General features: G+C 44.7%; 1 long non-coding RNA gene and 2 gene segments (V, D, J or C); 1 reads left to right on the top strand and 2 right to left on the bottom strand.

The window, feature by feature from the left end:
• Positions 1–15923, bottom strand: part of LOC102966676 — a 40781-nt gene extending 24858 nt beyond the window's left edge. Inside the window, 2 exon segments of the C gene segment in view lie at positions 15452–15754; positions 15875–15923. Coding sequence covers positions 15452–15754; positions 15875–15923 — 352 coding nt within the window.
• The window catches only part of LOC122235315, a 57613-nt gene that overhangs the window by 16018 nt on the left and 17097 nt on the right, over positions 1–24498 (bottom strand).
• LOC122235321 lies at positions 2973–23697 on the top strand. Its single transcript, XR_006213380.1, has 3 exons — positions 2973–3096; positions 23258–23334; positions 23494–23697. It is a non-coding gene; the product is annotated as an uncharacterized LOC122235321 (long non-coding RNA).

The following is a 24498-nucleotide window of genomic DNA, read 5'->3' as shown; positions in this document are numbered from 1 at the left end:
GGCAAAGGTAGAGCAGGTGTCTCTGCCAGGAGAGGGGCGAGTGGGGCCCGAAGCCACGCATGGGACTCACCAGCAGCTCCCACAAAAGCAAGGATCAGGAGTGGAGTCATGGTGGCAGAAGTAGAACTGAGTGAGTAGTGGGGATGCTTTTATACCTCCCGAAATGAGGGCGAGGGGTGTGTGTGAGGGTGGAGGGTCACCGCTCCTCCCGGGACAAACACACCTGTAACTTTCCCTTCCCGGGGCCTTGCCTCAGCTCTGTGTTTGGCCATCTGTGGTTTCGTGACCCACCGGTGATAAGAAAACTTACCTTGTGAGGGCAGAGAGGAAGAGCAGGTGACTCCTGGGAGGGTTCTGGGGTGAGGGGAAGAAGCCAAACCCCCATATGTCACAGCTGGACCTTCTTAAGCTGAGATGAGAGGAGGAGGAAGAATGGCCTGGGCCCTCTGACCTCATGGAGATTTATTGAACTTACTCTAAGCAGGATCTGATATTGGAAGCAAACTTGGCTGCTGGTAACCTGAAGCCCCCACAAGGAGAGAGAAGTCTTGTTTAAGTCTTGTATCTGTAAGCACGAACACCCTTCTCCCAAGTCTAAACCACTGGGTAGGAAGGCCACACTCAAGGGAACCAGCATCCCAATGTCAAGAGCTGATGAGAAGGGAGAGGCAGAGTTTCTTGGGAATCTGGGCTTTCAGCTGGGTTTCCTTCCTACCTAGGCTTGTGGACAGGAGCGTTTGGAAGGAGAAATGAAGTAGGCATTTGCCTGATGTATTTGGAGGACAGAAGGCCAACACCATATCCCTCCTCCTCGTCCCTATCACGATGCCGATCTTTCTCATCGCTCACACTGTCTTGGGTTTTCTCTAAGCAACCTCTTGGTTGCCCTGGGAAGCTGCTCCCGTGTGATGAAAACTTCCCCCACCTGCTGGGGGCTGGCAGCCTGAGGTCCAATTGTGTGCTCCAGATCAGATACTAAAAAGGGTTTGAAAGTGGTAAACGTGGGTTCTGATCAGAGAACCAGCAGTAGGTAGAGAGATTAGCACATAGTGAAGGGGTCGAGTATTTGATCATCGGGAACAACAAAGGAATGGGGGAATTCTGGAATTTTCTATTTTAGATGCAGTGAGACTATTGTACTGGCCTCAGCCCAGAGTTCTTTTTCCCAGGAATGACTTCAGTTTAGGACCTGCCACCACCCACCAAGACACAACCTTGTAACCTATTGAGGCATAACCTGACCAGAGGGGACTAGAGGTGGAGCCAGTGTCTGTGCTCAAGTGTAATTATGTGAACCAGGTGGAGAAGCCGTCTGGTGAAGACACTTCTCCTTCTCAGCTCCTCTGAGCTCCAGGGTGGTGAAAAGCTGGAGCGGGCATAGTCCATGTTCAAATTCTCTGAAAGGTGGAAGTGAGGAAAGTTTCTGGCATTGGTGAGCAAGGTGAAAAAGGCCTAGAAGTCTGGTGGTGAGACAGGAAGTAGGCTGGGGGAATGGAGTAAATGGAAACTGGCAGAAGTTGGGGAAAACACTATCGTGGGACTCGTGGTGTTGGGAGTGGCCCATAGGATGTCTTCTGGTCCGGTGCCTGGCATGGCTGGAGACCAGATTCCCCACAACAGGGGAGCCACTGCTCAGAGCTCTGGCCTTGCCTATGGCACCCTCTCTCATCCTGATGGGCTCACACCTCTGGGGGAAGGTGCTATATTTGTACAGTGCCTGACAGCTTTTAACGAGCTTTCACACACAAACAGCAGTGGCATTCTGAGCTTCGTTTGTGTTGAGTTTCAAATTTGGCTTTTCACAAATGTTTTAATTGTGAAATGTGCAGAAAGAAATTATTTCCATTTCTAGAGGAAGAGACTGAGAATCAGCAAGGTTCGGTGTTGCCCAAGAACGTACATCTAAAAATGGCAGAGCTGGCCTCAAGGCTACTGGAAGACGTGGAAAGCGTTGGAAGTCTGGGAATTGCTGCAGGTGCCATCTAAGGGAATGTCGATTTGGGATCGAGCCAGAGGCTCCCAGAGGACAAAACGTACCTCCTGATCCCTCCTGATGCTTGGCTCCCTGGCAGAAATAGAAGATTAATTAGTCCTCTACCTGGCACCCGGTCTCAGAGCCTTACCTTGCCATGTCCAAGGCATGGATGGCATATCTCTCTGTGCTCCTGGGTGGCTGCCCCCGGTTGTGGAACCTTGACAGTAGGGGCTTTCCCCGTAACGTCACCAAATATGCTATTTTATCCCTTTGTTGTGGGGTGTTCGTAGGAAGCCCTGCTGTAGTGGATAAAGAGAGGAACACGTCCAGTGTTCCCTGGAGAGGTGCACTATGAAAAGGGGATCCTTGGTAGGAAACTGGGGAGCAGGGAGAACATTTCTGGATAGGTGCTTGTGGCTTTGACTCTGAAAGGGAACACCCAAGAGCTTGAGGACTTTCTGTGTTTAAAGCCTCAAGACTAGCTTTTTCCTGATATTTTGTGCTCTTCCTCAGAATAAACTGTTACACCCACAACACAGCACGAAGTCAGTTTTCTTGAACGTAGCAGGAATCACCTTCTAGGCAGAGAAAATAGCTGTAAGTGACACTATTACCTCATGCTTTAGGCTCAAGCATGTAGGATGGATTGAGGTGCCCCTTTGCCCAAATTCAATATGGATAAGTCTGTGCAGCTCTTACACTCTTTATTCTGAGCATTTCTCTAAGACATTCTCCTAGTTCGTATTTCACGATTAGGGTATCAAACCACCGGCTTTTAATTACAGTAACAGTGAATAGTTTCCTCGTGCTTACTATACCAAACATTGTCTCAGTCTTTCATGGACCTTTTTGCTTCACTTTATTATAACAACCACCCATGAGGTTGCCCATTTTGTAGATGATAAAATGAGCCATGTAGAGGTGGAGTAACTTGCTCAAGGTCACACAGCCAGTAAGTTGTAGAGATGGAATTTAAGCACAATAGTTGACTCTAGAACCCGCCTGCTCTATCATAGAATATTCGCTTCCCTTCTTCGTTATTTGATCTGCAGTGCAGCCTCATGAGTTAGGCAACAGACACAGTTTTCTCCGTTTTATCATAAAGAATCTAAAGCTCAGAGGTAAGTGACTTCTCCAGGGTCACCTGGCTGATGAATGTGGAGTTGACACCAGAGGCTTTCCCTACACAAGCTAAGTTATTTCCCATTGTGTTGCTACACACTGGGGTCTTTGGGACATCTCAGTGGTCTGAAAAGTAGATTTTGGTCAGATTCCAAGTCACTAGTTGTGTTTTTTTTTTTTTTTAACACTTTTCTCCCAAGCCCACCCCTACCCCCCACCAGGCTCAGGTATTTCTCCTTCGCTTGTAGTCAACTCCCCCTTCGGCCCAGTGTCCTTTACTGATCTCCAACCACATTGTCCAATTCTGAGCTGTCTTCTCTTTAAACTTCCAGCTTTTTTCTTCCTCCATTATTTTTTTCTAAACCACATATTTTCACCATGGCACAATTTCTCATCCGATAAGAACTGCTTTCTTGAATATCTGAGCCTGGGAATCACTGACTCTTGATAGTGAAGGGGGCCACTTTGTGTGGCCCAGAAAAACATGAAGGCTGAGACCAAGGTGTCGAGGCGTAGGCTGGCCATAGCTGATTGGCTAAATGGAGGTATCCACCCTTTCTCTCCCCCTTGTCCTGCTCCCCACCTTGAAGCCAAGGAAGATCAAGTTTTGTGCCCAGAGCAAGGTTCCATTTGCATATTTTACCTATTCTTCAGGCTTCTTTATAGGGGTAAGTGGGAAGTCTCTGGCAATTAAGGCTTTAACACTAGTTAATGAAAGACTGGTTCCTGTAATGTTACGGCCTTCCTGTTCACATTCCCACCCCTCCTTGTCTTGTCCCTGAGCCTATTAGAGCTGCTTAAGTGGCTCCAGCATCTATTGGAGGGTAGTAAGCAGAAGAAAGGCAGGAGAGAGTCCAAAAGGAATAGGCATGTGGGCTGTTATTATTGTAGCAGTCATGACTTGTCCCATGACACTCAGATTTAATTAATGGCATGTGTATTTATCTTTCTAAATCAGATTAGATCCAGATCGAGCTCCACAAGCAAAGTTCAATGATAAGCCCAATCAGTCAGTTGGGCTCTGTCCACTCATTTGGATTATAAAAACTCTAGAATGTGTTGTCCATTTGGAAGGCAGCCGCTAATTTGTCCACTTCTTATTGGCCAACCTGCCCAGAGGATCTCCAAGGCTCAGCACGGAGTGCTCACTTCACACAGGCACCTGTACAGTTCCAATTTGAGGACAATCCACTTCAGAGCCACTGTGTTTGAGCAGGTTCTGGGCTTAGATCTCTAGAACCCATCACATCTGTTCCCTTTCCCAGCCTTGGGAATGCAGCAGAGGGGACTGGCACGTTGTGGGGCCACCTTTCTCTTCAAACATAAAAGTCAAAACATCAGTTCGTCCCTGTTAGAACAATTCAGTTCATTTGCTTATGGGATTACATTGTCTAAACTCTTTTTCTCCTGGGAAATCCATACTGCCTGGCAAAATTTCCTCTTTTCTTTTGAATCATATTTATTTACTCAATATATTCGTTTTCTAGGGCCACCAAAGCAAAATAACACAGACTACGTGTCTTAAACAACAGAAACCTACTTTCTCACAGTTCTGGGAACTAAAAGTCTAAGATCAAGGTATCAGAAGGATTGGTTTCTCCTGAGGCCTCTCTCCTTGGCTTGTAGATGGCCTTCTCCTCACTGTGTCCTCATGTGGCCTTTCCTCTGTGGGTACAATCCTCGTGTCTCTTCTAGGATGTCCTAATCTCTTCTGATAGGGATACCAGCCAGATTGGATTAGGGCCATCCTCATGGCCCCATTTTTAAGTTAATTAGATCTTTAAAGACCGAATCTCCAAATACAATCACATTCTAAAATACCGGGGCTTAGGGCTGTACTTGTACGAATTTTGGAGCGCATTTCAGTCTGTAACACTCAGTAAATATTGGCTGAATTCCTGTAGCATTCCTGCAGTTTTTCTAAGCTGTAAGGAAATAGCAATGAAGAAGATAGGAAATGTCCTTTCATGGCATTTATGTGTATATCTGGGTGTGGCTACACATATGTGAGGAGGTATATTTATATCAGATTATGGTGCTTAGGTATTGTTAAAATAGGATAGAGTGGTAATAAATGTGAGCAACTTCTGGGTTCACAAGTGCTGTATTAGGTAAGGGGGTCAGGAAAGACCTCTTTGGGGGAGATGAGATTTGAACTTGAGACCTCACATAAGAAGGAGCCAGTCATGGGGTGCCTGGGTGACACAGTCTGACTCTAGATCTTGGCTTGGGTCACGATCTCATGTTTCATGAGTTTCAGCCCCACATCAGGCTCTGTGCTAAAGGCGCAGAGTCTGCTTGGGATTCTGTCTCTTCTTCTCTCTGAACCTTCCCTGATTGTGCGCTCGCACTCTCTCTCTCAAAATAAATAAATCAACTTTAGAAAAATAAAAAAGAAGGGGCCAATCATGTAAAGGAAGAGTAGGGAGGGCTTTCATTATTCCCTGCTGAGTCTATAACAGAAATAAATCAACACACACACCATTGCTTTTTAAATTAAACAACCCTGTCATCTAGCATATGATATTTACCTTGCCATTGGTTTTAATTGTAAAAATTGACCATCAACATATTGAAATGGTCTTACAAAACTTAATGTAGATTTTTTGACATGAAATGGTATTTGTGGAATATTAAGAGAGTAAGTTATAAAGCAGTATGTGTTGTATGATCTAACTTTATTTAAATGAGTGAGTTTACGTTTTGCAAAAATATGCATGGATTTTGTGATTCAAACAGCTAAAGGAAAGAGAAACAATGGCAGTAATAAATAAAATGTTCCCAGTGAGGGCGATACCTAACCTTGAGGAAAGAATTACTAGTGGTAAAATTTCATATATTATAGTGAGAAAGAAATTTAGGCAGGACTAAATTAATTGTCTGTTTTGTCTCTATCAGGCATAGTGTTCTGTGTTTTATGTGGATGATTTCATCTCATTCTCAATTTCTACAATCATAAGCCCAGGGTCGTGGGATCAAGCCATGTGTCCGGCTCTGCACTGAGTGTGGGGCCTGCTTAAGATTCTCTCTCTCTCTCTCTCTCTCTCTCTCTCTCTCTCTGCCCCTCTCCCCCCTTGCATGCTCTCTATCTCTAAAATTAAAGAAAACATAAATAAAAATAAAAATATACAAGGGCAAGATGCTTTCAAAAATGACCGCTCATATTTGTAAAAGATCCAAGTAGAATTTCTAGAAACAAAAATATAATTTAACTAGACAAGGTCAACTGAAGAGTTAAATGGCTTATTGGAACTGAGGAGTGAATTAGTAAACTGGATGCTGTTTCCAAAGAAATGACCCAGAATGCACCACAGGGAAGCAAAAAGAAGGAAAATGTGAGTGAACAGTTAAAAGTTCTAAATGACAGTGTGAAAGAAATGTGAACACAGGTTAGAACTACACCTCAGGCCATCTTTCCTCCCATAAAATGGGAACACCTAGATTTAGAGGCTGAAGTTCTGGCCCCTTGAGATGATCATCGTCACCACTCCCTTTCCGACCACACTTGTGTGGCACTGTACTGATGATTCCAGGGAAACATGTCACCCAGGCCAGAATACGGGCCCAGGGTTTTTCAGCTGGAACTAGGACACTCCCATGCAGCCTTGGGTGTGGATTGATGGTAAAGACAGGTGGGGTCGGAGCAACCCTGAGACTCACACTTGCTCTTGAGAGTGAATTGAAACTGGGCTTGTGTATCTACTCTGTGCATGTCTAGCTTTACAGATCTGAGGGGCAGCTAACACACAGTTCTGACTGCCATGATGCGACGTGAGACAAAGATCTAGGGTGCTTTCCAAAGGAAAAACAGCTGTTGGCGGATAGAAGAATGTGGCTTTGCGCTAAAACTCCTTGTGTCTGCTCAGTGCGTCTCTTACTGGGGAAGGCTGGGGGCACTCCCGTCCCGCCACAGGGACTTGGAGAACAATGGACCTGCCTGGTGTATGGCCCGAGGCAGCTTTAATCACCACCTTGTTCTGTGGAACCCCCTCTCGCACTTCCCTCACCTTACAGATTACACAGCAAATGGACCAGACTGGCACACCCAACTGTGGTATATGGTAACTCCCAAGTCTAGAGAGGCCCTCTCAGCATCACACCTCTCTCCTTGGCAGACAGTATAAGGTTTAGCAGCTAAGAGGGTATAATCAAACACGTCCCAGACCTTGGACCACTCAAAAGCTCATCAATGTGGCAGGTCCCTGAACTTTTGCAGATTTTACGTTGGTCCGGCATGCATATGGCATACTGAGGCATCTTGAGTGCTTTATGATTCCAGGTCACCAAGAACAACCAGCAAAATGCCATCAGTCTAATGGACCAGTATGATAGCAAGATGGCTAAGAGCCTTCTGAAGTATATCAATAGAAAACGAGCCAAATAGAGCTTTGAAATAAAATAGTTGAAGGGGATTTCTGACCCTGCCCCTTGAAGGCAAACTGTGTCCAATGGTCTTTCCCGAGTACTTCTAAATACTCTTACGAAGGAAATTTTATCCGTAGCCTCCTGACAGCTATACTTTCTGTGTCTGGCTGGAGTCCCCCTCCCCCACCCCACCCCCAGTTCGTCCTGCAGATTCTCTCCCTGTGGCCAGTCTTCCCCTTCACACCCAGACCTGCCCACAAGCACAGGAACAGCCAGAGCTGTGGTTTCCCCCTCCCACCTGCCTTGGCTGGGGCCTTGGGTTCATCCGGTGGGAGCCAGACAGGAGGGAGCTGGCTGAGGTTCTTGCTCAGACCTCTGATCCGTGCTGAGTACTGTGTCTCCGGCACTACAGAAGTAAAAGCTGCTATCTTCAAGGCTCACGTTGCTTATGGTCATAGTTGAGAACACTAGGGTTGGGCGGCTGATGGGAAACTTGTCCTTGGTAAATCCATGTTCGTAAGTGGCCTCCAGACCCTGGTTTGTGGTTGCCATCAGCACCAAGCTCTGTCCTGGGAGCTGATGGTACCAGAACATTAAGGTGAACTGGATATCGACCTCACAGTGGATTGTCACGGAGGTCCCGCGTTGACAGATGTCTCTGTGTGGCTTCTGAGAGAGGAGAGCGCTGAACACAGTGTCTAGTTTCAGTGAGAGAGAGAGAGAGAAAGCTGACAAGCTCGTCCCCAGGCAGGAAGGTCTTTTCACTATTTGCTTTAATGTCACTTTGGATCCCTGGCACGGCCTCCATTTTGTTCTTCCAACTGTTATACCATCAGAATCCACTAATCCACTAATCCAGTTCCCTCATCCTCTGATGGGTGGCCTCAGACCCTCTGCTCCTCCACTGGGCATCAACATTAATCCCAAACTTCCCAGTGGGATCAGACTCATACTTTGTCCCAGGAGAAGTAGCAGGCAAGTCAGCATCTTTAGGTGATAGCCTCTCACTTTCCCTGAGAAAAGGCACTGAGAAGGCAAACTCAAGTTCATCCCTCCTCCCCAGCGTGGTCTTCCTTTCCTACTGCGTCTGTTTCCCTTCTGTAGTAGGAGGAGGAGCATCTGCAGAATGTGCAGAAAATCCATCTGCCCCCTAGTGGAGCTGTGTGGCTCTTCACTTAGGATGGATCTTCACTCCCAAGGCGTAACATTCACCTGCCATCCATCCGCCACGTATCCATCACTTCCCCACCTGTCATTATGGAGCACCACATAGGTGCTACCCTTTGGGTAATTGCCACTGGTGAAGCCTGAAAGATCACACATAGGCTTTCAACCATTTCTCACCTCCTCACAGAACCTTTGCATTTCCATATACATTTTAGAATAAGCTTTCTAGTTAAACAAACAAACAAACCCCACCAAAATTCAGTTGGTTCAAGAATTAGGATTTTGTTGAATCCATGGATGAATTTGAAGAGAACGCTCATTTTAACAACATCCAGACTTCCAATTTGTGAACATGATCTATCCCACGTTGCAAAGTTGTCTTTCGGGGCACCTGGGTGGTTCAGTCGGTTGAGCCTCCAACCCTTGATTTCAGCTCAGGTCATCATCTCACGGTTTGTGAGTTCGAGCCCCACATCGGGCTCTGGATGACATCGTGGAGCCTGCTTGGGATTCTCTCTCTCTCTCTCTCTCTCTCTCTCCCTGTCCCTCTCTCTGCACCTCCCCCACTCATGTGCTCTCTCACTCTCAAGATAAATGAAGAAAACCTAAAAAAAATAATAATAAAGTTATCTCCCATTTCTCTGAGTAACGCTTTTTGCTTCTCAGTATACGTGTCTTGCATGTCTTTTGTTAAATTTGTTCTTAAATACTTTGGGCTTGTTTATATTCTTTTAAATTCAAATTTTAAAACTCATTTATCCCATTGTTTGCCATAGCATATAAACTGCAGTTGATTTTTGCATGTTAATATTATAGCCCATGCCCTTAATAAATTCACTTATTAATTTCATAATTTTGTAGTTTCTTTTGATATTTTAATATAAATGGTGATTTCATCTCTTAAAAGGTTTTACCTTATCATTTACTCTTCAGCCTTTTCGTCTTTTTCTTGCCTGGATGTGCTGCCTAGCACCTCCAGTAATGTGGGACAGAAGTGCTGTGCATGAACGTTATTGACTCGTCTATCATGTTGGAGCTAAAGTGTTGAATATTTCTGCCGTTCATTATGCTGTTAATTGTTGGCTGCTTGCAGATGTCCTTCGTTAGACTGAGGAAGTTCGTCCTGTTCCCACTTCTCTGAGTGTTCCTATCAACAATGGATATGGAATTTTATTAAGTGTTTTTTCTATCTCTAGTGATAACTGTTGTACTTTTTATACATGTGCTAATAAGGTAAATGATAATGACTTATTTTTTTAATTTTTTAATTTATTAAAAAATGTTTTTTAACGTTTATTTATTATTGAGAGACAGAGAGAGACAGAGCATGAGCAGGAGACGGGTAGAAAGAGGGAGAGACACAGAATCCGAAGCAGGTTCCAGGCTCTGGAATGTCAGCACAGAGCCTGACATGGGACTCGAACCTGCAAACCGCACGATCATGACCTGAGCCGAAGTCGGACGCTTAACCGACTGAGAAACCCAGACGCCCCTAATTTTTTAATTTCTATTTTATTTTTATTTTATTTTTTTTTAATGTTTATTTATTTTTGAGACAGAGACAGAGCATGAACGGGGGAGGGTCAGAGAGAGGGAGACACAGAATCAGAAGCAGGCTCCAGGCTCTGAGCCATCAGCACAGAGCCCGATGCAGGCCTCGAACTCACGAACCGTGAGACCATGACCTGAGCCGAAGTCGGAGACTCAACCGACTGAGCCACCCAGGCGCCCCTTTAATTTCTATTTTAGAGAGAGAGACTGAGAGTGCGTGTCCAAGTGGGGGAGGGGCAGAGGGAGAGAGATCATCTCAAGCAGGGCATCCCATGCTCAGTGCAGAGCCAAACCCGGGGATGGACCCCACGACCGTGGGATCATGACCTGAGCTGAAATCAAGAGTCAGACGCTTAACCAACGGAGGCACCCAGGCGCCTCTGCAGTGACTGATTTTTGAGTATTGAGCAAGCTTGTTCCTGGGATAGACCCTATTTAATTATTTGAAAAAAAATCTATTTTGACTTGTTAACTATTGACATTTCAGGTATCTCTCTATTTTTTTCTTTTAGTGATTGGCTGAAAATTATCATACTCATTTTAAACTTTTTACAGTATACTTATGATTAATATCGTAAAGATTCATTGAAAATATAAAACTTTGTGACTACGTGGGCTTGTTCTCTCCAACCTCATCTTTTGTGGTATTGTTGTATCTTTATTGTGTCTATCTGCCACATGCCCGGCAATGCACTGCTGAAATTTTTGCTTTCACCGGTTGTGTGTACTACAAGGAATTAAGAAAAATCTCTAATATGTATCTACACTTCACTATTTGTTGTGCTCTACATTTCTACCTCAAAATCCAAGTTTCCAACAGCTATTGTCTTTTGATATTTATCTATAGACCACTGGAATCTGTTATTCTTTTTGCACACCCCCTCCGCCCCGTTCGCTAGACACTAAAATTTCTATTGCCATAAATTCAAGTTTACTGAATTTTTCTTCTGTTATCTCTGATCTGTTCCAAGCTCATTCAGTGAGGTTTTTTTTTTAATTTCAAATATTGCCATTTTAGTTCTCAAATTTCCATTTATTTCTTATAGTTTCCATTACTGTGTTGTGAATTCCCATTTGTTTTCTTCATTACAGTAATATTTTCTTTTATGTCCTTGAACATGCTTTAAATCCTTGTTCATGAATTCTATCATCCAGGTAAGCTCAAAATATGTCTTCACATCAGGAGTTCAGAGCTTGGAGCCAGGCAGCTGCCATACTGATGTTCTTTTGACTATAGGTCATGTTATTTATTTTCTTCATATAGCTAGTAATTTTTTCATTGTGTCTTAGACACCGTCAAGGGTATGTCTGGATTTTGGTTATCTCTCTGAGGGGTGATTGGGTTTTTGTTTTCACTGGCATTTAACTTGCTAAATTCAACCTCTGAATTCTGTTCTCTTCTGTCTGACAAAAATGGAAATTTCTGTTCAGTTCTTTCACCCTTAGCATGGCTGATTGGAGTGCTTCTCTCATGCATAGTTCAGGCATTAACCAGAGACTGGGACAGATTTGCATGCAGAATTTTGGATTGCCATTTTGTGGATATCCTTTTTCTGAGATATCCTCGCTAACTTTTTAGTCAATTCTTCATGGGTTTCTACTTGACTGCGATCTATTTTTTGGCAAAAATCTATAGAAACAGAAAACTTACCTTTCATCCAAGTGTTTACTTCCCCGTAGATTCTGCCTTCTTTTGGTTGCTTTTCAGCCCATTAAGATAAACTTTAAACTTGTTTTTTTTTTTTTTTTTTTTTTTTTGGTCCAGAGTTCATATTTGTGATTTGTGAAGGAGGAGTCTTACAGGAGTTATCATGGCATTACAAGAACTGCCTCATTCTTTTGAATGGCTGTTAGGTAATCAGCAGACTTTTATCGTTTGGTTGGTACCTATATCTGAAGCCTCTGAGTCATCTAGATTATTTTTAAGGAGGTCATCTTCTCCAGGCTGGATCTGGGTTTCTGATCGTGTGAACTGACGCTAGATGATGTTCTGGATGAGTTTCTCATTTAGTGTAGCCACAGTCTGTGTTTTGGCAGTAGCTGAAAATTAACCTTGGAGTCTTCCTGCTTCAGTCTGGCCTGGTTGCTAACTCGTTGTTCCATACAGTCGTTATCCTGATGCTTTTTTTGGTTGTTGTTATTCTGAGTCAGATTCCCTATTTTCTGAATCCTGCCGTTCCTTCCCTTTTCGACTTTCTCCTGTCGTTTGCTGATACACATTATCCAGGAACTTCCTTAGGAAGAGTGAAATGGAAATAAAGAGTTTAGATCCTGGCAGAAATGAAAATTGCATTTGACTGGTAGCTTGGGTTGGTTGAGAAACATAGACTGAAAATTGTTTTCTATCAGAGTTTTGGAATTATTTTTTACACCACCGTGTTCTAGCATTCAGTGTTGCTACTGAGAAATGTGAATCATTCTGTTTCTCATTTCTTTATTTATAACTTGTTTTGACTTTTAACATTTTTCTTTGTCTTGCATCACTTTAGATCATTTTGTCCGCACTGTTCTGAAACTGAATGAAGATATACCTTAGTTTCAGTTGTTTATATTCATCAAACACATCACTGGCCTTTTTTAATGGCCATCTTTACTTGTCCATCACTAGGGTGATACCGTTTCTTCTGTTAACACTTCATCGTTCTACTTCAAGATGGAAGTGTTGAAAGTATATGCTACATCATGGAAGACGTCTTTGGTGCTGGCTCTGCTGCTGGCACAGAGGTAGGAGACCCAGATATTTGGCTGTGTGAATTATATCTTTCTACTAATGGTTGGATTTGAGACCCATTGAACTGAGCTTGGAAATTTACCCACATTGGACTCCATTATCTGATCGTTTCAAAAGCAATATAGGAACACTTATCTCTGCCATTAACTTTCCAGCTGTGTGGTTTTGGGCAAGCTATTTAGATTTAGGTTTTTCATTTATAATTAGTAGGCAATAATACTTGTATTTCACAGCTGTATGTTACAATAAACTGCTTGGGGTATCTCACGCTTGTCTAGGAAAAAGGGGGGATGTTCTCTTCTCTTTCATTGCCCCTGTTTATTAAGAGGCTATCCCCACTTTTCCATCATGTCCTAGCAAAGCCTGTTTGTATTTTCATTTAACACAGAACAATTTGCTGTATTTACCCAAGTCACAGAATTTTAAACCTCTCTCTCTTGGAGATTAAGGATAGCATCATTCCTTCTACGAATTTCTCAGTATCTTAATATAATGTACCTTTATCCAAAATCATGGTTTACATTTTCCGAATGCTTCCTTGTACTCTTATGGTAAACATTAGTAATATTTTATGTGCTTTTAAGAGTGTATTCTGTGAACTCTCTTTGGGACACTTTTTTTTTTTTCAATTTATTTCTAAACTCAAGCCTCTTATCCGAATCTACAATCCTTTCAACCTCTTTAGATGTCTTGTATAATTCATTTGGTGTATGATATTCAATCTCTGCATATTTTCCATTTAAGTCATGTGTTCTACCTCTCTGCTTGGGCGACAGCTCCTTAGCAAGGTAAGATGCCTTTGAAGGAGCAAGTGGCAGCGTGTAAGGACTGAAACCTGGTCCGGGGTGGTGCTCTTTCCACCAGGGTCTCAGTTTAGTTGGGGATGGTCCCAGAAGGCACTGGGAATGCTCATATCTGTTCCCCTCTCTTGAGGTTGATCTTCTGGGTTGGTGCAATGCTTGCTGTGGGAAGTTAATAATTTATGAGAAATTATAGGACTCCCAGACACCCTGAAGGCCCACCGAAAATAGATGTTTGCAGATGTGTTCTGTCGTTTCACACTATTCTGCGAAGAGGTGCTTTCTCTGTTCTAGATGTCGACCTCCATTGGGAGACCTATGATCCCTAACTTTTTTTAGAGAAAGAATGCCACCTTTTCATTCCAGCAGGATCTCTCACAAGAATGTTGCAGGATATTTCTTACTTTTAATACTTTCTCTTGCCTTTACTTTTTATCTAAAATCAGCTCAAACTGGGTGCTATATGTAAGTGATGAATCACTAAATTCTACTCCTGAAACCAATACTACACTATATGTTAACTAACTTGACTTTAAATAGAAACTCTGAAGAGAAAAAAAAAATCAGCTCAAGTCTTAGCTCTCATGTGAACTTAATACTGAATATTGTAATGTGATCGATTTACTTTTTTCTCTGAGTTCTACACCATAAAAACTTAGCACTGAATCGAAGCATCTAATATGCCTGTTTTGTCTCATTAATACTTTTGCACTGACATTTGGATTTCCAATATCCTTTACATTTCTTTTGTATTCCCAAAGCAGAATAGGCTCAATTAATATTTACTGACAGGATAGTGTATGTTTCATTCCTAAAACAAACAGATATTTTCTCCAGAGGATTGTGAGTACAGATATAGCACGACTAATTCTTTTTCTTTTAAGTTTTTTAATTTTTATTTTGAGAGAGATCTAGAGAGCAAGAAGGGGAGGGGTGGAGAGAGAGGGAGAGAGAGAATCCCAAGCAGGCTCTGTGCTGTCCACACAGAGCCCAATACGGGGCTCAAACTTACAAACCATGAAATCATGACCTCAGCCAAAACCAACAGTCCGGACATTTAATGGACTGAGGCACCAGGGTGCCCTTAGCCTAATTCTTACCACCTTCTGCATCAAAGTGTATTCCTTCCCTGATCAGAAATTTCCAATCAAACATCATCGCGCATTTAGAGAAACTTAAAAAGATCCATTTTTGTCGGTTTTTCTCTTTCTCAACTGAATAAACAGAAGTCAAACTCCACAAGCTTTCTCTTGAATCAGCACAAAGACAGGAACATTTAGCTAAAAAGTTTAGACTGTGTGAGCGCCCTCTAGCGAAATGTCAATTAAGAGCATACGGTGATCCAAGTAGCAAACAGTATGAGGGAGGAGGAAAGGAGCAGGGAGGGAAGATTGATACATGGTCATAGGGCAGGGCCGCTCCAGTGTGAATAAGTGAGAGACTTCTCCTCCTGGTTGGGGTGGGGGTCTCATGAATTTAGGTTGGGGATGACACATACGGTGGGGCGGGTTAAGTAAGTTCAGAAGGGCCCCCGACTTGGGAAGCGGTGATGAGTGGGGCCTGAAAAACATCCACGCTCTCCTAGCCAAGATGCGTGTGTACGGCCTTGCTTCCCCTTAGAGGCCGCCTTACTTCTAATTGGCACGAATGTGCCATGGGAGCCAGTGCAGCTCAGCCCTGAGTTGGGGTCACTTCCTCCTGATATCTGCCCTTTTTGAGCAGAGAGGATGTGGCTGTGAGGCACTGTGGATTTACTGCTGGCACAGAGGTACACAGACGTCTGGTTGGTGCTGGCAGAGTCCAGGGTCAGGGGGAAGGCGTTCTTCTTCTTCCTGGAGACCCTGTACCCGTCAGGGGCATCTCCTTTCTCAGTACTGTCAATATTATACGACCGATGGAGGAGCTGCAGCCCCAGACCTGGGTCTTGTCGATACCAGTACGTTCTTTCGTGGTCCATATTCTGCAAACATTCCATCAAAACTTTCATTCCCACTTTCTCGATGAGATATCTCGGAGTTTGGGTTCCTTGTGTGTCCACAAAGCCTAAGAAGGAAGGACAGATGAGGCGAGAAAAGAGGCCAGGAAGCCTGCTGAGGGATAAATCTTGTATTCAGGGCCTAGGAATAATGGCACAGGGGTCTGCTGCCAACTCCCCAGACTCACTGACTCCCCGGAAACAAAAGGCCACAGCACAGAGGAGCCTGGGCCCCATGGCAGGCTCGAGGCAGGAGTGGCTCTTCTCTCAGGCTCCAGGTTGGTTGTCTGTGATGTTGCTGTCCCTGCCCACGCTCACGATCCCTTAGTCATCTTCTAGATGCTGGAGACTTTAGAGGTGCCAGAGTGAAAGCCATCTCTGTTCTGCAGTGAGTGTGTGTGTGTGCACGTGTGCATGTGCTTGTGGGTGCTTGTGTGTGCATGCATGTGTATGTGTGTGCGTGCATGTGTGCGCATGCGTGTGTGTGTGCATGCACATGTGTGTGTGCACATGTGCGTGTGTAGAAAACAGCTGGCAAGGTAGGCCTGAGATGGCCATCCTTAGAAGGACCAGCTTGCAAGGCAGGCATCTGGGCACTGGGACTTCAGGAGCGTTCCCACCACCTAGTAACTGGTAAGTGTAGATCGTTTTGCCTGGACTGCGTGCACAAACAATGTAATGTGTGCTGAACACCTGCTTTGTTTCTTTGGGTGTGGAATTTGGGTACGTATTAGGTAGAGAGTGCCTGTATGGTCAGCTGGATTAACTTTCCTGGACTGCCAGGGTGTTCCACAGACCGGGTGACTCTCCCTACGGAAATGGGTTTTCTTGATGTTCTGGAAGCCAGAAGTCCAAGATCAAGGTGTGGCCCGGCTGGTTTCCTCAGAGGCCTCACTCCTCTACCGGCAGGTGGCCTTCTTCTCCCTCTGTCTTCACACAGTCTTTCCTCTGTGCGTGTCTGTGTCCTAATTCCCTCTTCTTACGAGGACACCAGTCAGATCGAGAAGGGGCCGCACCAGTGACCTCATTTAATCATCTCAATTAATTACATTAATTACCTCTCTAAAGAGCTCATCTGCAAATATAGTCACATTCGGAGGTCCTGAGGGCTAGGACGTCAACACAGGAATTTTGAGGGGACACAGTTCAGCCCATAACACCAGCTGCCCCACACAGTTGGGATGCTGTGTCTCTAACGGGCCTCCCTGGGCAGAACCCTTGCTCGTAGGCTCTGTGTTTTCCTTGCAGGGGAAGGTATGCATCTTCCTGGGAGGGAGAGAGCATGAGGATGTCTGCATGGATTTGTCCAGACTGCACCTTGTCTCTTTCTGCCACCGCCTGCCTGTGTATCCTAACTCGGTCTGTATGGTAGAGCTCAGCCAGGGGTCCTGATGTGCCGGGTCCTTCTAGAGAGTCTCAGGAAGTGAGTCTCCAAGATGGGGACTTTTTTTCCCTGACTAACTCTGATGGGGAAAACATTATGTTCTCCCTCCCTCTCTCCCCCAACCCCTCTTTCTCTCCTCTCCATCTCTCAACATACATTTCCTTCACAGCAATTTTAGTTTTTCATACGATCTTACTGAGCAACAATAGTTACCACAATTAGCGCACTGGTTACAAAGGCAGGCTGTGGAGCTGACTGTCTGGGTTTGAAATCCGCTTTGTCGTTCATGTTACTGGCTGTGACCACGGGCAAATTCTGGGCCTCAGTGTCCTCATATGTCAAATGCGACTAATAACAGTACCAACCACACAGGGTGAATGTAGGAAGGAACAAGTTGGTACCTATGGACCGATTATAAACGGGCAGGGCTCCGTAAGTGTGGCTGGTCAAAGCACTGACTCATCACCACACCGTTGTTTACTGAATACTGATTCTGTGTCAGACAGCATGTTAAAATTCTTCACCCACATGATTTCTTGGACTCATCCTTATGTTCCCCTTTTGGGATAAATCTTTGTCTAAAAAGACTTGCTTTCCAAAATATTTCTCCAGGAATTGTTTTCCCATGAATTCAAATTGACAAAAAACCAAAACCGCACTTGCTGTTAAACTCTTGATATTATACTCTGGTTCATTACCAACTATCCTACACCAGCCCTGCTGTTTCTTCTTTAAGCTTCATGATACTTCTGTAATAGGGACTTCACCCAGGCAGTGTCCGATCCTGCTTATCTACTAGGAAGGAAAAGCTTCAAACTGCAGAGTAATTCTGACTCAACCGTCAATATCTTTCCCCTGAATTCCCCGGGAATCTCATAACCAGAAACGGCCAGAAGCAATACGTCTGACTTCGTGTTCTGGTTCAAATTCCATCTTCCTGTTGTGCTGTTCTCTGCTTTTGAAATGATTAGCTTTAGTGTTTAGGGGGTTTTATCAGATCCCTAGTAGCTCCTTGCCATCCTGGGCACATCCTTATATCCAGGTGGCATCTCGAATTGCAAAGGATCACCAGTCCCCGAGTCCTCATTTCTACATGTCCGTCCTTAAGTACACATGTAGTACGCTGAAAGTATTTAGTTGTAGATATTTCTTTTATCTTTTTAATGTTTATTCATTTTTTATTTTTGAGAGAGACACAGAGCGTGCGCGGGAGACGGGCAGAGAGAGAGGGAGACCCAGAGTCCAAAGCAGGCTCCAGGCTCTGAGCAATCAGCACAGAGCCCAACGCGGGGCTGGAACTTCCAAATTGCGGATCATGACCTGAGCTGAAGTTGGATGCTTACCTGACTGAACCACCCAGGCGCCCCTAGTTGTAGATATTTCTGTTCTAATTGTTATGATTTGCTTCCATAGATGTAGGGACATACAGAGATGTGATTCTTCCCATGAGTAATAGGCTAATTCCTTCATAAAACACTTGCCTTTTCTGTCCTCTGTGTTGGTGGTGGAGACACAGTGGTGCCAGTGCCCACACGTGCAGGTCCACCTGGCAGTGTAGTGGACACCATGGGCGACCAATGGTGGAGTCCAGGTGTGGCTGGTTCCAGGTGCAAGCACTAGTGTTACCGGAGGGTGGGAGAGACGCTGGCCCCTGTCTCACGGAGTCAAAGGATGACTCTTGCAGACAACAGAGAGTGAGCAAAGCGGTAGAGTGTATTGAGAGAGAGTATAAAGCTCTCAAGAGTGACAGGGTCCCGACTGGGTAGCCACCAAGGATTTTGGTCCCCGACTTTTTATTGGGACCTTGTCAGAAAGTTCGTGAGACTCCACGCATGGCACCTAGCCCAGGCGGGTCTGGAATACCTTCATCTTTTTTCTCTCCAAACCCCTCTGTTTCTTCAGCCTCCCACTTGTCGCTGCAACCTGCCTCCCCGAGCCCCCCTTCTCTCTCCCTGCCTAGTGTCACCCTTCCCTATTCACTAGGAGTGCACTGTCTGCAGAGAAGTAGAAGAGGACAAAGAAGAAGGGGAGTGGGAGGGAGGGAAAAGGGAAGGAAGAAGAACTTCTGAGACATCACAAGCAATGGATAAGCAGGCATTTAAAAGGTCATTTTCAAGGTAATAGGAGAAATGTGAATATAATTCTGGCAGTATATAATAGTAAGGAATTACAAATAATTTTGTTAGGTAGGTAATATGATATAACAAAGTGTTATTCTTTTTTAGAGCTTACTAAAATCTGGAATAAAATACTGTGATGTCTGGGAAATTGCTTCAAAATGTATCAGCCCAAAATGCTGGGGAAATGGATGATGGGGGGCGGGGGAGGGGAGTAGCAAAATGTTAATTATTGAATCTGGGCGATAGGGCTCATTGTATTATTCCTCTCTATGCTTGTGATTAAAATTTTTCATCATAAAAAGCTTGAAAATGTAATATGAGGGGAAACATGGAAAGTACAAATTATTTTCATCTAACGCTTCACCTCCAACATGCTTTACCACAGTACTAAATTAAGTACCGTTTTCTGTAAAGTAACTGTGTATACTCCTCCAAAGTATTGGGTTACAAAGGACAGCCTGAGGAGAGGTCCAGAGTAAAAGAGTACAGGGAAATAACAGCTAAATACAGAATGTAATTCTGGATTGGAATTACATGGGCCAGAATCTGTTTTCCTGTTTGTTATAAAAGAATCATTTGGACAATTGCCAAATATGAATAATGTAGCAGATACTGATGTAAAAAAAAAAAAGACAATAATAAAATCCAATTAAAAGTTGTTCTGCTTGTGTTCCCACCATGTGCCAGAAATTCTAAACAACTTTGGTGATAAAAGACTCCTTTTGTGTAATATCTGCCCTTCGGCGACTGCCTTATTTCACTTAGCCCAGTGTCAAATACCTAGAAACAGAAAACAAGCAGTTGCCGGGGCCTGGGGGAGGGGAAGTGGGGAGTCGCTGTCCAGCAGGTACAAAATTCCAGTCTTGCAAGATGGTTACCTTCTAGAGATCTGTCTATAACATTGTGCCTGTAGTTAACAAGACTGGATTGTACATTTTTTAATGTTTATTTATTTTTGAGAGAGAGAGAGAGAGCAAGGGAGGGGTGGAGAGAGAGGGAGACACAGAATCTGAAGCAGGGCTTTGGGCAAATCCAGGGCTATCAGCACAGAGCCCGATGCGGGACTCGAACCCACAAGCTGCAAGATCATGACCTAAATGACTGAGCCATTCAGGCGCCCCCAGACTGGATTGTACACTTAAATACTTGTTGAAAGGGATTCGTGTTAAGTGCCCTTATCACAGATATGCACACACACACACACACACACACACACACAATTTTAAAAAATAACCCTACAGAACAAAACAAATCCTCAACAGGTGATTTTGGGGCATGTTAAGATTTGTAATTATTACATGACTGTTAACAAAAAAAATATTGTGTAGAGGAGGGAATGCTAAAATATTATTTGCTCTGGCAGTTGAATAGGCTTGATACGCCGTGGGCAGGAGGCAAAGGATTATAGGACATTTCTGTTACTTATTATGAAGAAGAGAAATCCCAAACTGAGACATACCCCAGTAAAGCTTACTTCCACAGTGCCTCTTTGTCACAGTCTTCTTCCTGAACTCACAATAGCAATTTGGGGCAGAGGGTCAACACGTCGGCTCTGAGCTCAGTGACCCCATAGTTCCCATGAAGGGTCTTTCCTTGGGAGAGCTTGCCTCCACCCTCCCGCCCCCCCCCCCCATGTCACCATAGCTCCTCTCTGAGGCTGGAGGTGATTATGGAGTCTGTGACTAGAAAATTCTGTCCCTGAATCTTTAATGGTGAAGCTGTTGCAGAAATGGGGCATGGCTAGCTCAGAGATCAGCAGCATCTATGCTTAATAAGAAAAGCTTGTCTCAGAGAATTTATCCATAAGATTTGTCATCTAAGCTGCTTATTAAAAGGGTGCTTAGCTGGAAAGAGAGATCAGGAAGACAGATCCTGATTAGAATTCTCGAAGGCCTCTTAGAATCCTTGTATTGATATTTCTCGAACACTTGCTATGTGCCTGGCCCCGGGAAGGCCCTCATGGACCACAGAGGCATGCTCCATGCCTCACGGAGCTTCGATTGGATCCATGGATCCATCGTGCAGTGCTTCAGGCACAAACTGGAAAGGTACATTACCTTAAATCAAAGAACAGATGGCCCTAAGGAAAGATTTAGAGCAAACAGTAACAACACGGTAAGACGATTGCAGAACTGAGATGTGTAGAAGGTGTGTGTGTCCAGGAAGTGACCAGGGACATTTGGGAGAGCGTGGGAAGCAATCAGGAGATCAGGAGAGCAAGAGGGAGCTTGCCAGGCAGGCCTGGCAGAGGAAACGTCGTGTGCAATTGGATGTTATCCTGGCAGAGAGGTGGCGGCGACAGCTGAAATGCAGTTATAAAATAACGCTGAATACAATGTTGAGCCTTGGAGAAATGAAGTCTAGAGGCCGACACCTGAAATTAGAAAGGCAGTTTGTCTAGAGATGGAGTGGAGCTGGAAAACGAAATGTGGGCGATGGGGGAGGGAACAGGGCAGTGCAAAGGGCCAGACAGCCGGGGGTCCTGGAAGGAGTCCCTGAAGCCCTGCGTGTCTGGGTGGAAAGAAGCTCCCTCTAGCAGGTGCTTGGAGGGAAGCCAAACTGACCGCAGGGGGATCTTCTCAGGTTGCCTGGGCTGCGGAAGCTATGTACAAACCCTGAGGAGGAACGAGGGAGAGAGGACTGTGACAGCTCATTCCCAGGTGCTGTCCCCCCTCACTGTCTCCCATGTGGGTGCCACCTCCCTGCTGTGACAACCCTTCTGGAGCAGAACGGAAGTGGCTGGGCAGTGCTGTGGGTTAACCGCTGGCAGGTGTGTCTGAGAAGGGCTAGATGTCTGAAGGTTGGGGAGAATGCTCAGTCTTATTTATAAGGCACCCTGTCTCTTAGACTTCCCATTTGTTGGTACCCCTGGCACTGAGTAAAAGATTAATTGTAGCCTCACTCCCGGCTCTTGTCTGAATCAGCATATACGGGTCATGGTATGTATTTTGGTCACATCACAGAGTCACCCTTTGTTTCTGACCCTGGGATTTCAGTGGCGCTGACATTCATGGGCACTGTGGATTGAAAGAGAGGGTACCTGAAGAGAGAGAGCTTAGGAAGGACGCCAATGTATGACCACCAGAGAAAGGCTTAATGTAGTGGTCTGGCCAACCAAGTTCAAAGACACCTACTGTGCCCATGAACCATCTATCCCAAGGAGGATATCATGGCAGGTGAATTCATGGTAGGGTGTCTGTGTTGGCTCTGCTGTTAGTGTAATAATACCTGGGTACCCCACTTTTAAGGGAAGAACATAGAAATAGTAGTCCACCAAGGACATTGACAATTAGTGAGCAAAAATTAATGTAAAAAAAAAAAAAACATGACTAGGATTCTAAATCTGAAAATTCTCAAACTCTTGTAGATATTTCTTTAGCATGACTGAGATTGATTGAGGTGTGATTTACGCATCAGAAACAGATTCCATAAAGCAGGCTGTGGGTGCATCCTCTAAGGAATGGTTTAGAACCAGAAATCTCCTGGTCCTAGAATCAAGGGTAACAGAGTAACCTGGTGCCTAAGGCAGGTCCAAGTTAAGAATAAGGGCATCCTAGCTCAGATCCCTAGGTCCTATAATAGAGGGCTAGGTGTGTGGGACTCTGTATAAGTATGAAGGGGTCTGTCTACATCCTTGTCCCATGGGTTCGCATGGGATAAGGGGTCACTTGAGATGACTTCCAGGAAAGAGGTCATTAGATGGCAGAACCATTTACAGGAAACAGTCTCTTGTCTTATAATCTCCATTTACATCTCCGATTTAATTAATATAATTGTATTTATACTGAGGATGTGATCAAAGGTGTAATGGAAACTCAGCTTAGACTGGAGAAGGAACAAGTTTTGTAGTTTAGAAATGTCTGGGCAAGTCTTTCAAAAAGGAGGGATTGGTCCACTGGAAGCCTATGTGAATAACAGCGTAAGATGCCTCCTTGAGAGAGCTCATCCTTCCGTAAGGGGTGGGGGATTGGCGGGGTGGACCAACCCAGCAATGCAGCCGTAGTTCTTGGAGGGATGAGTGGATTCTGAGCTCAGCTGTTGTATTTTGTTTTGTTTTGTCTTGCCAGATTCTGCATCCTGGATGAGGTTCTCTGTGTTCCATTGTTCCAGGGTGTAACTACTATTTTGCTGGTTGGTGAGGAATGTATGTCATTGAACGAGCCTTTGTGCTAAAGTCTGTGTAAGAGATTGGGGATCAAGATACAGAACTGTAATTTTGCCCTTCCAACACAGAGAAGGGAAGGGAAAAGCCCGGGCAAAATGTTTCCTCTTGTGCTTCATTAATAGAGGTGTCATTCTGCAGGAAACTACCTGGGAGGGATGACGGAGCCCGCTGGCCCCGTCTGGCACATCGTACCGCTTGGCAAATGTAATGGTTCGGAGCAGAAGCAGCAGCAGTGGTGGGCAGGTGTTTTAGGGCCCATCAGAAGAAGAAAAGGATCCTGTGGACACAGTGGTACCCGGAGAGGCAACATCCTTGTCAGGCTGACATATAGCACAGAGTCAACAAGGGGCCGGAATATAATAAAAAACTCTATTAGAGCACATGAGTTGTCTGGCTTGTCTACAGATGTGAAAAACCCTGGAATCTCCCCAAACTATGTGTAGGAGAGAAATTTGTAAGGGGTCTAGATACTGGACTAGTCAGAGAGGCTTTAGAAAGAGGGTCTGAGAGAAGACGGAGTCACTCATTTACTTAACAAGTCAATGGCAAGTATGGAGATAAAAAAGGTAAACAATATAGGCATGATCCTTGTTCTCATTAACCTTAATATTTATTAGCATAAGCTTAAAAAAAAAGTTTATTTTGAGAGAGAGCACGCATGAGCGAACTGTGGAGGGGCAGTGAGAGGGGGAGAGAGAGAGAATCCCAAGCAGGCTCCTCCGTTGTCAGTGCAGAGCTTGACGTGGGGCTTGATCCCATGAAATACGAGATCATGACCTGAGTCAAAATCAAGAGTTAGACGCTCAACCGACTGACCCACCCCGGTGCCCCAATTGTGTCAACTTTAAACAGTAAACAGTTGAGCACATTGATTGTCTTGAGGCTAGCATGTCAGGCTGTCATAAGAGCAGGGGGCAGAGGCCTCACCCAGCCAGGGCTTCGAGGAAATCTTTCTGGAGGAAATGACTTCTGAATTAGCATACAGAGGAACGATCGGTCAGCTCTCCGGGTAGGTGGGGAGAGGAAGGGGGCTGTAGGTAGAGTGAACGTTACTGGTAAAGACCCAGCAGTGAAGCAGCAAAGGGCATATGTGGGGACCTGTAAGAGATGGAAATGCCCCGTAGTTGTGAGTGAAAGACAGAG

The sequence above is a fragment of the Panthera tigris genome, chromosome A2 (assembly GCF_018350195.1).
Source record: "Panthera tigris isolate Pti1 chromosome A2, P.tigris_Pti1_mat1.1, whole genome shotgun sequence".
Classification (NCBI taxonomy): Eukaryota; Metazoa; Chordata; class Mammalia; order Carnivora; family Felidae; genus Panthera; species Panthera tigris.
The sequence above is the reverse complement of the archived record's forward strand: the minus strand, read 5'-3'. Positions and strand labels throughout refer to the sequence as shown.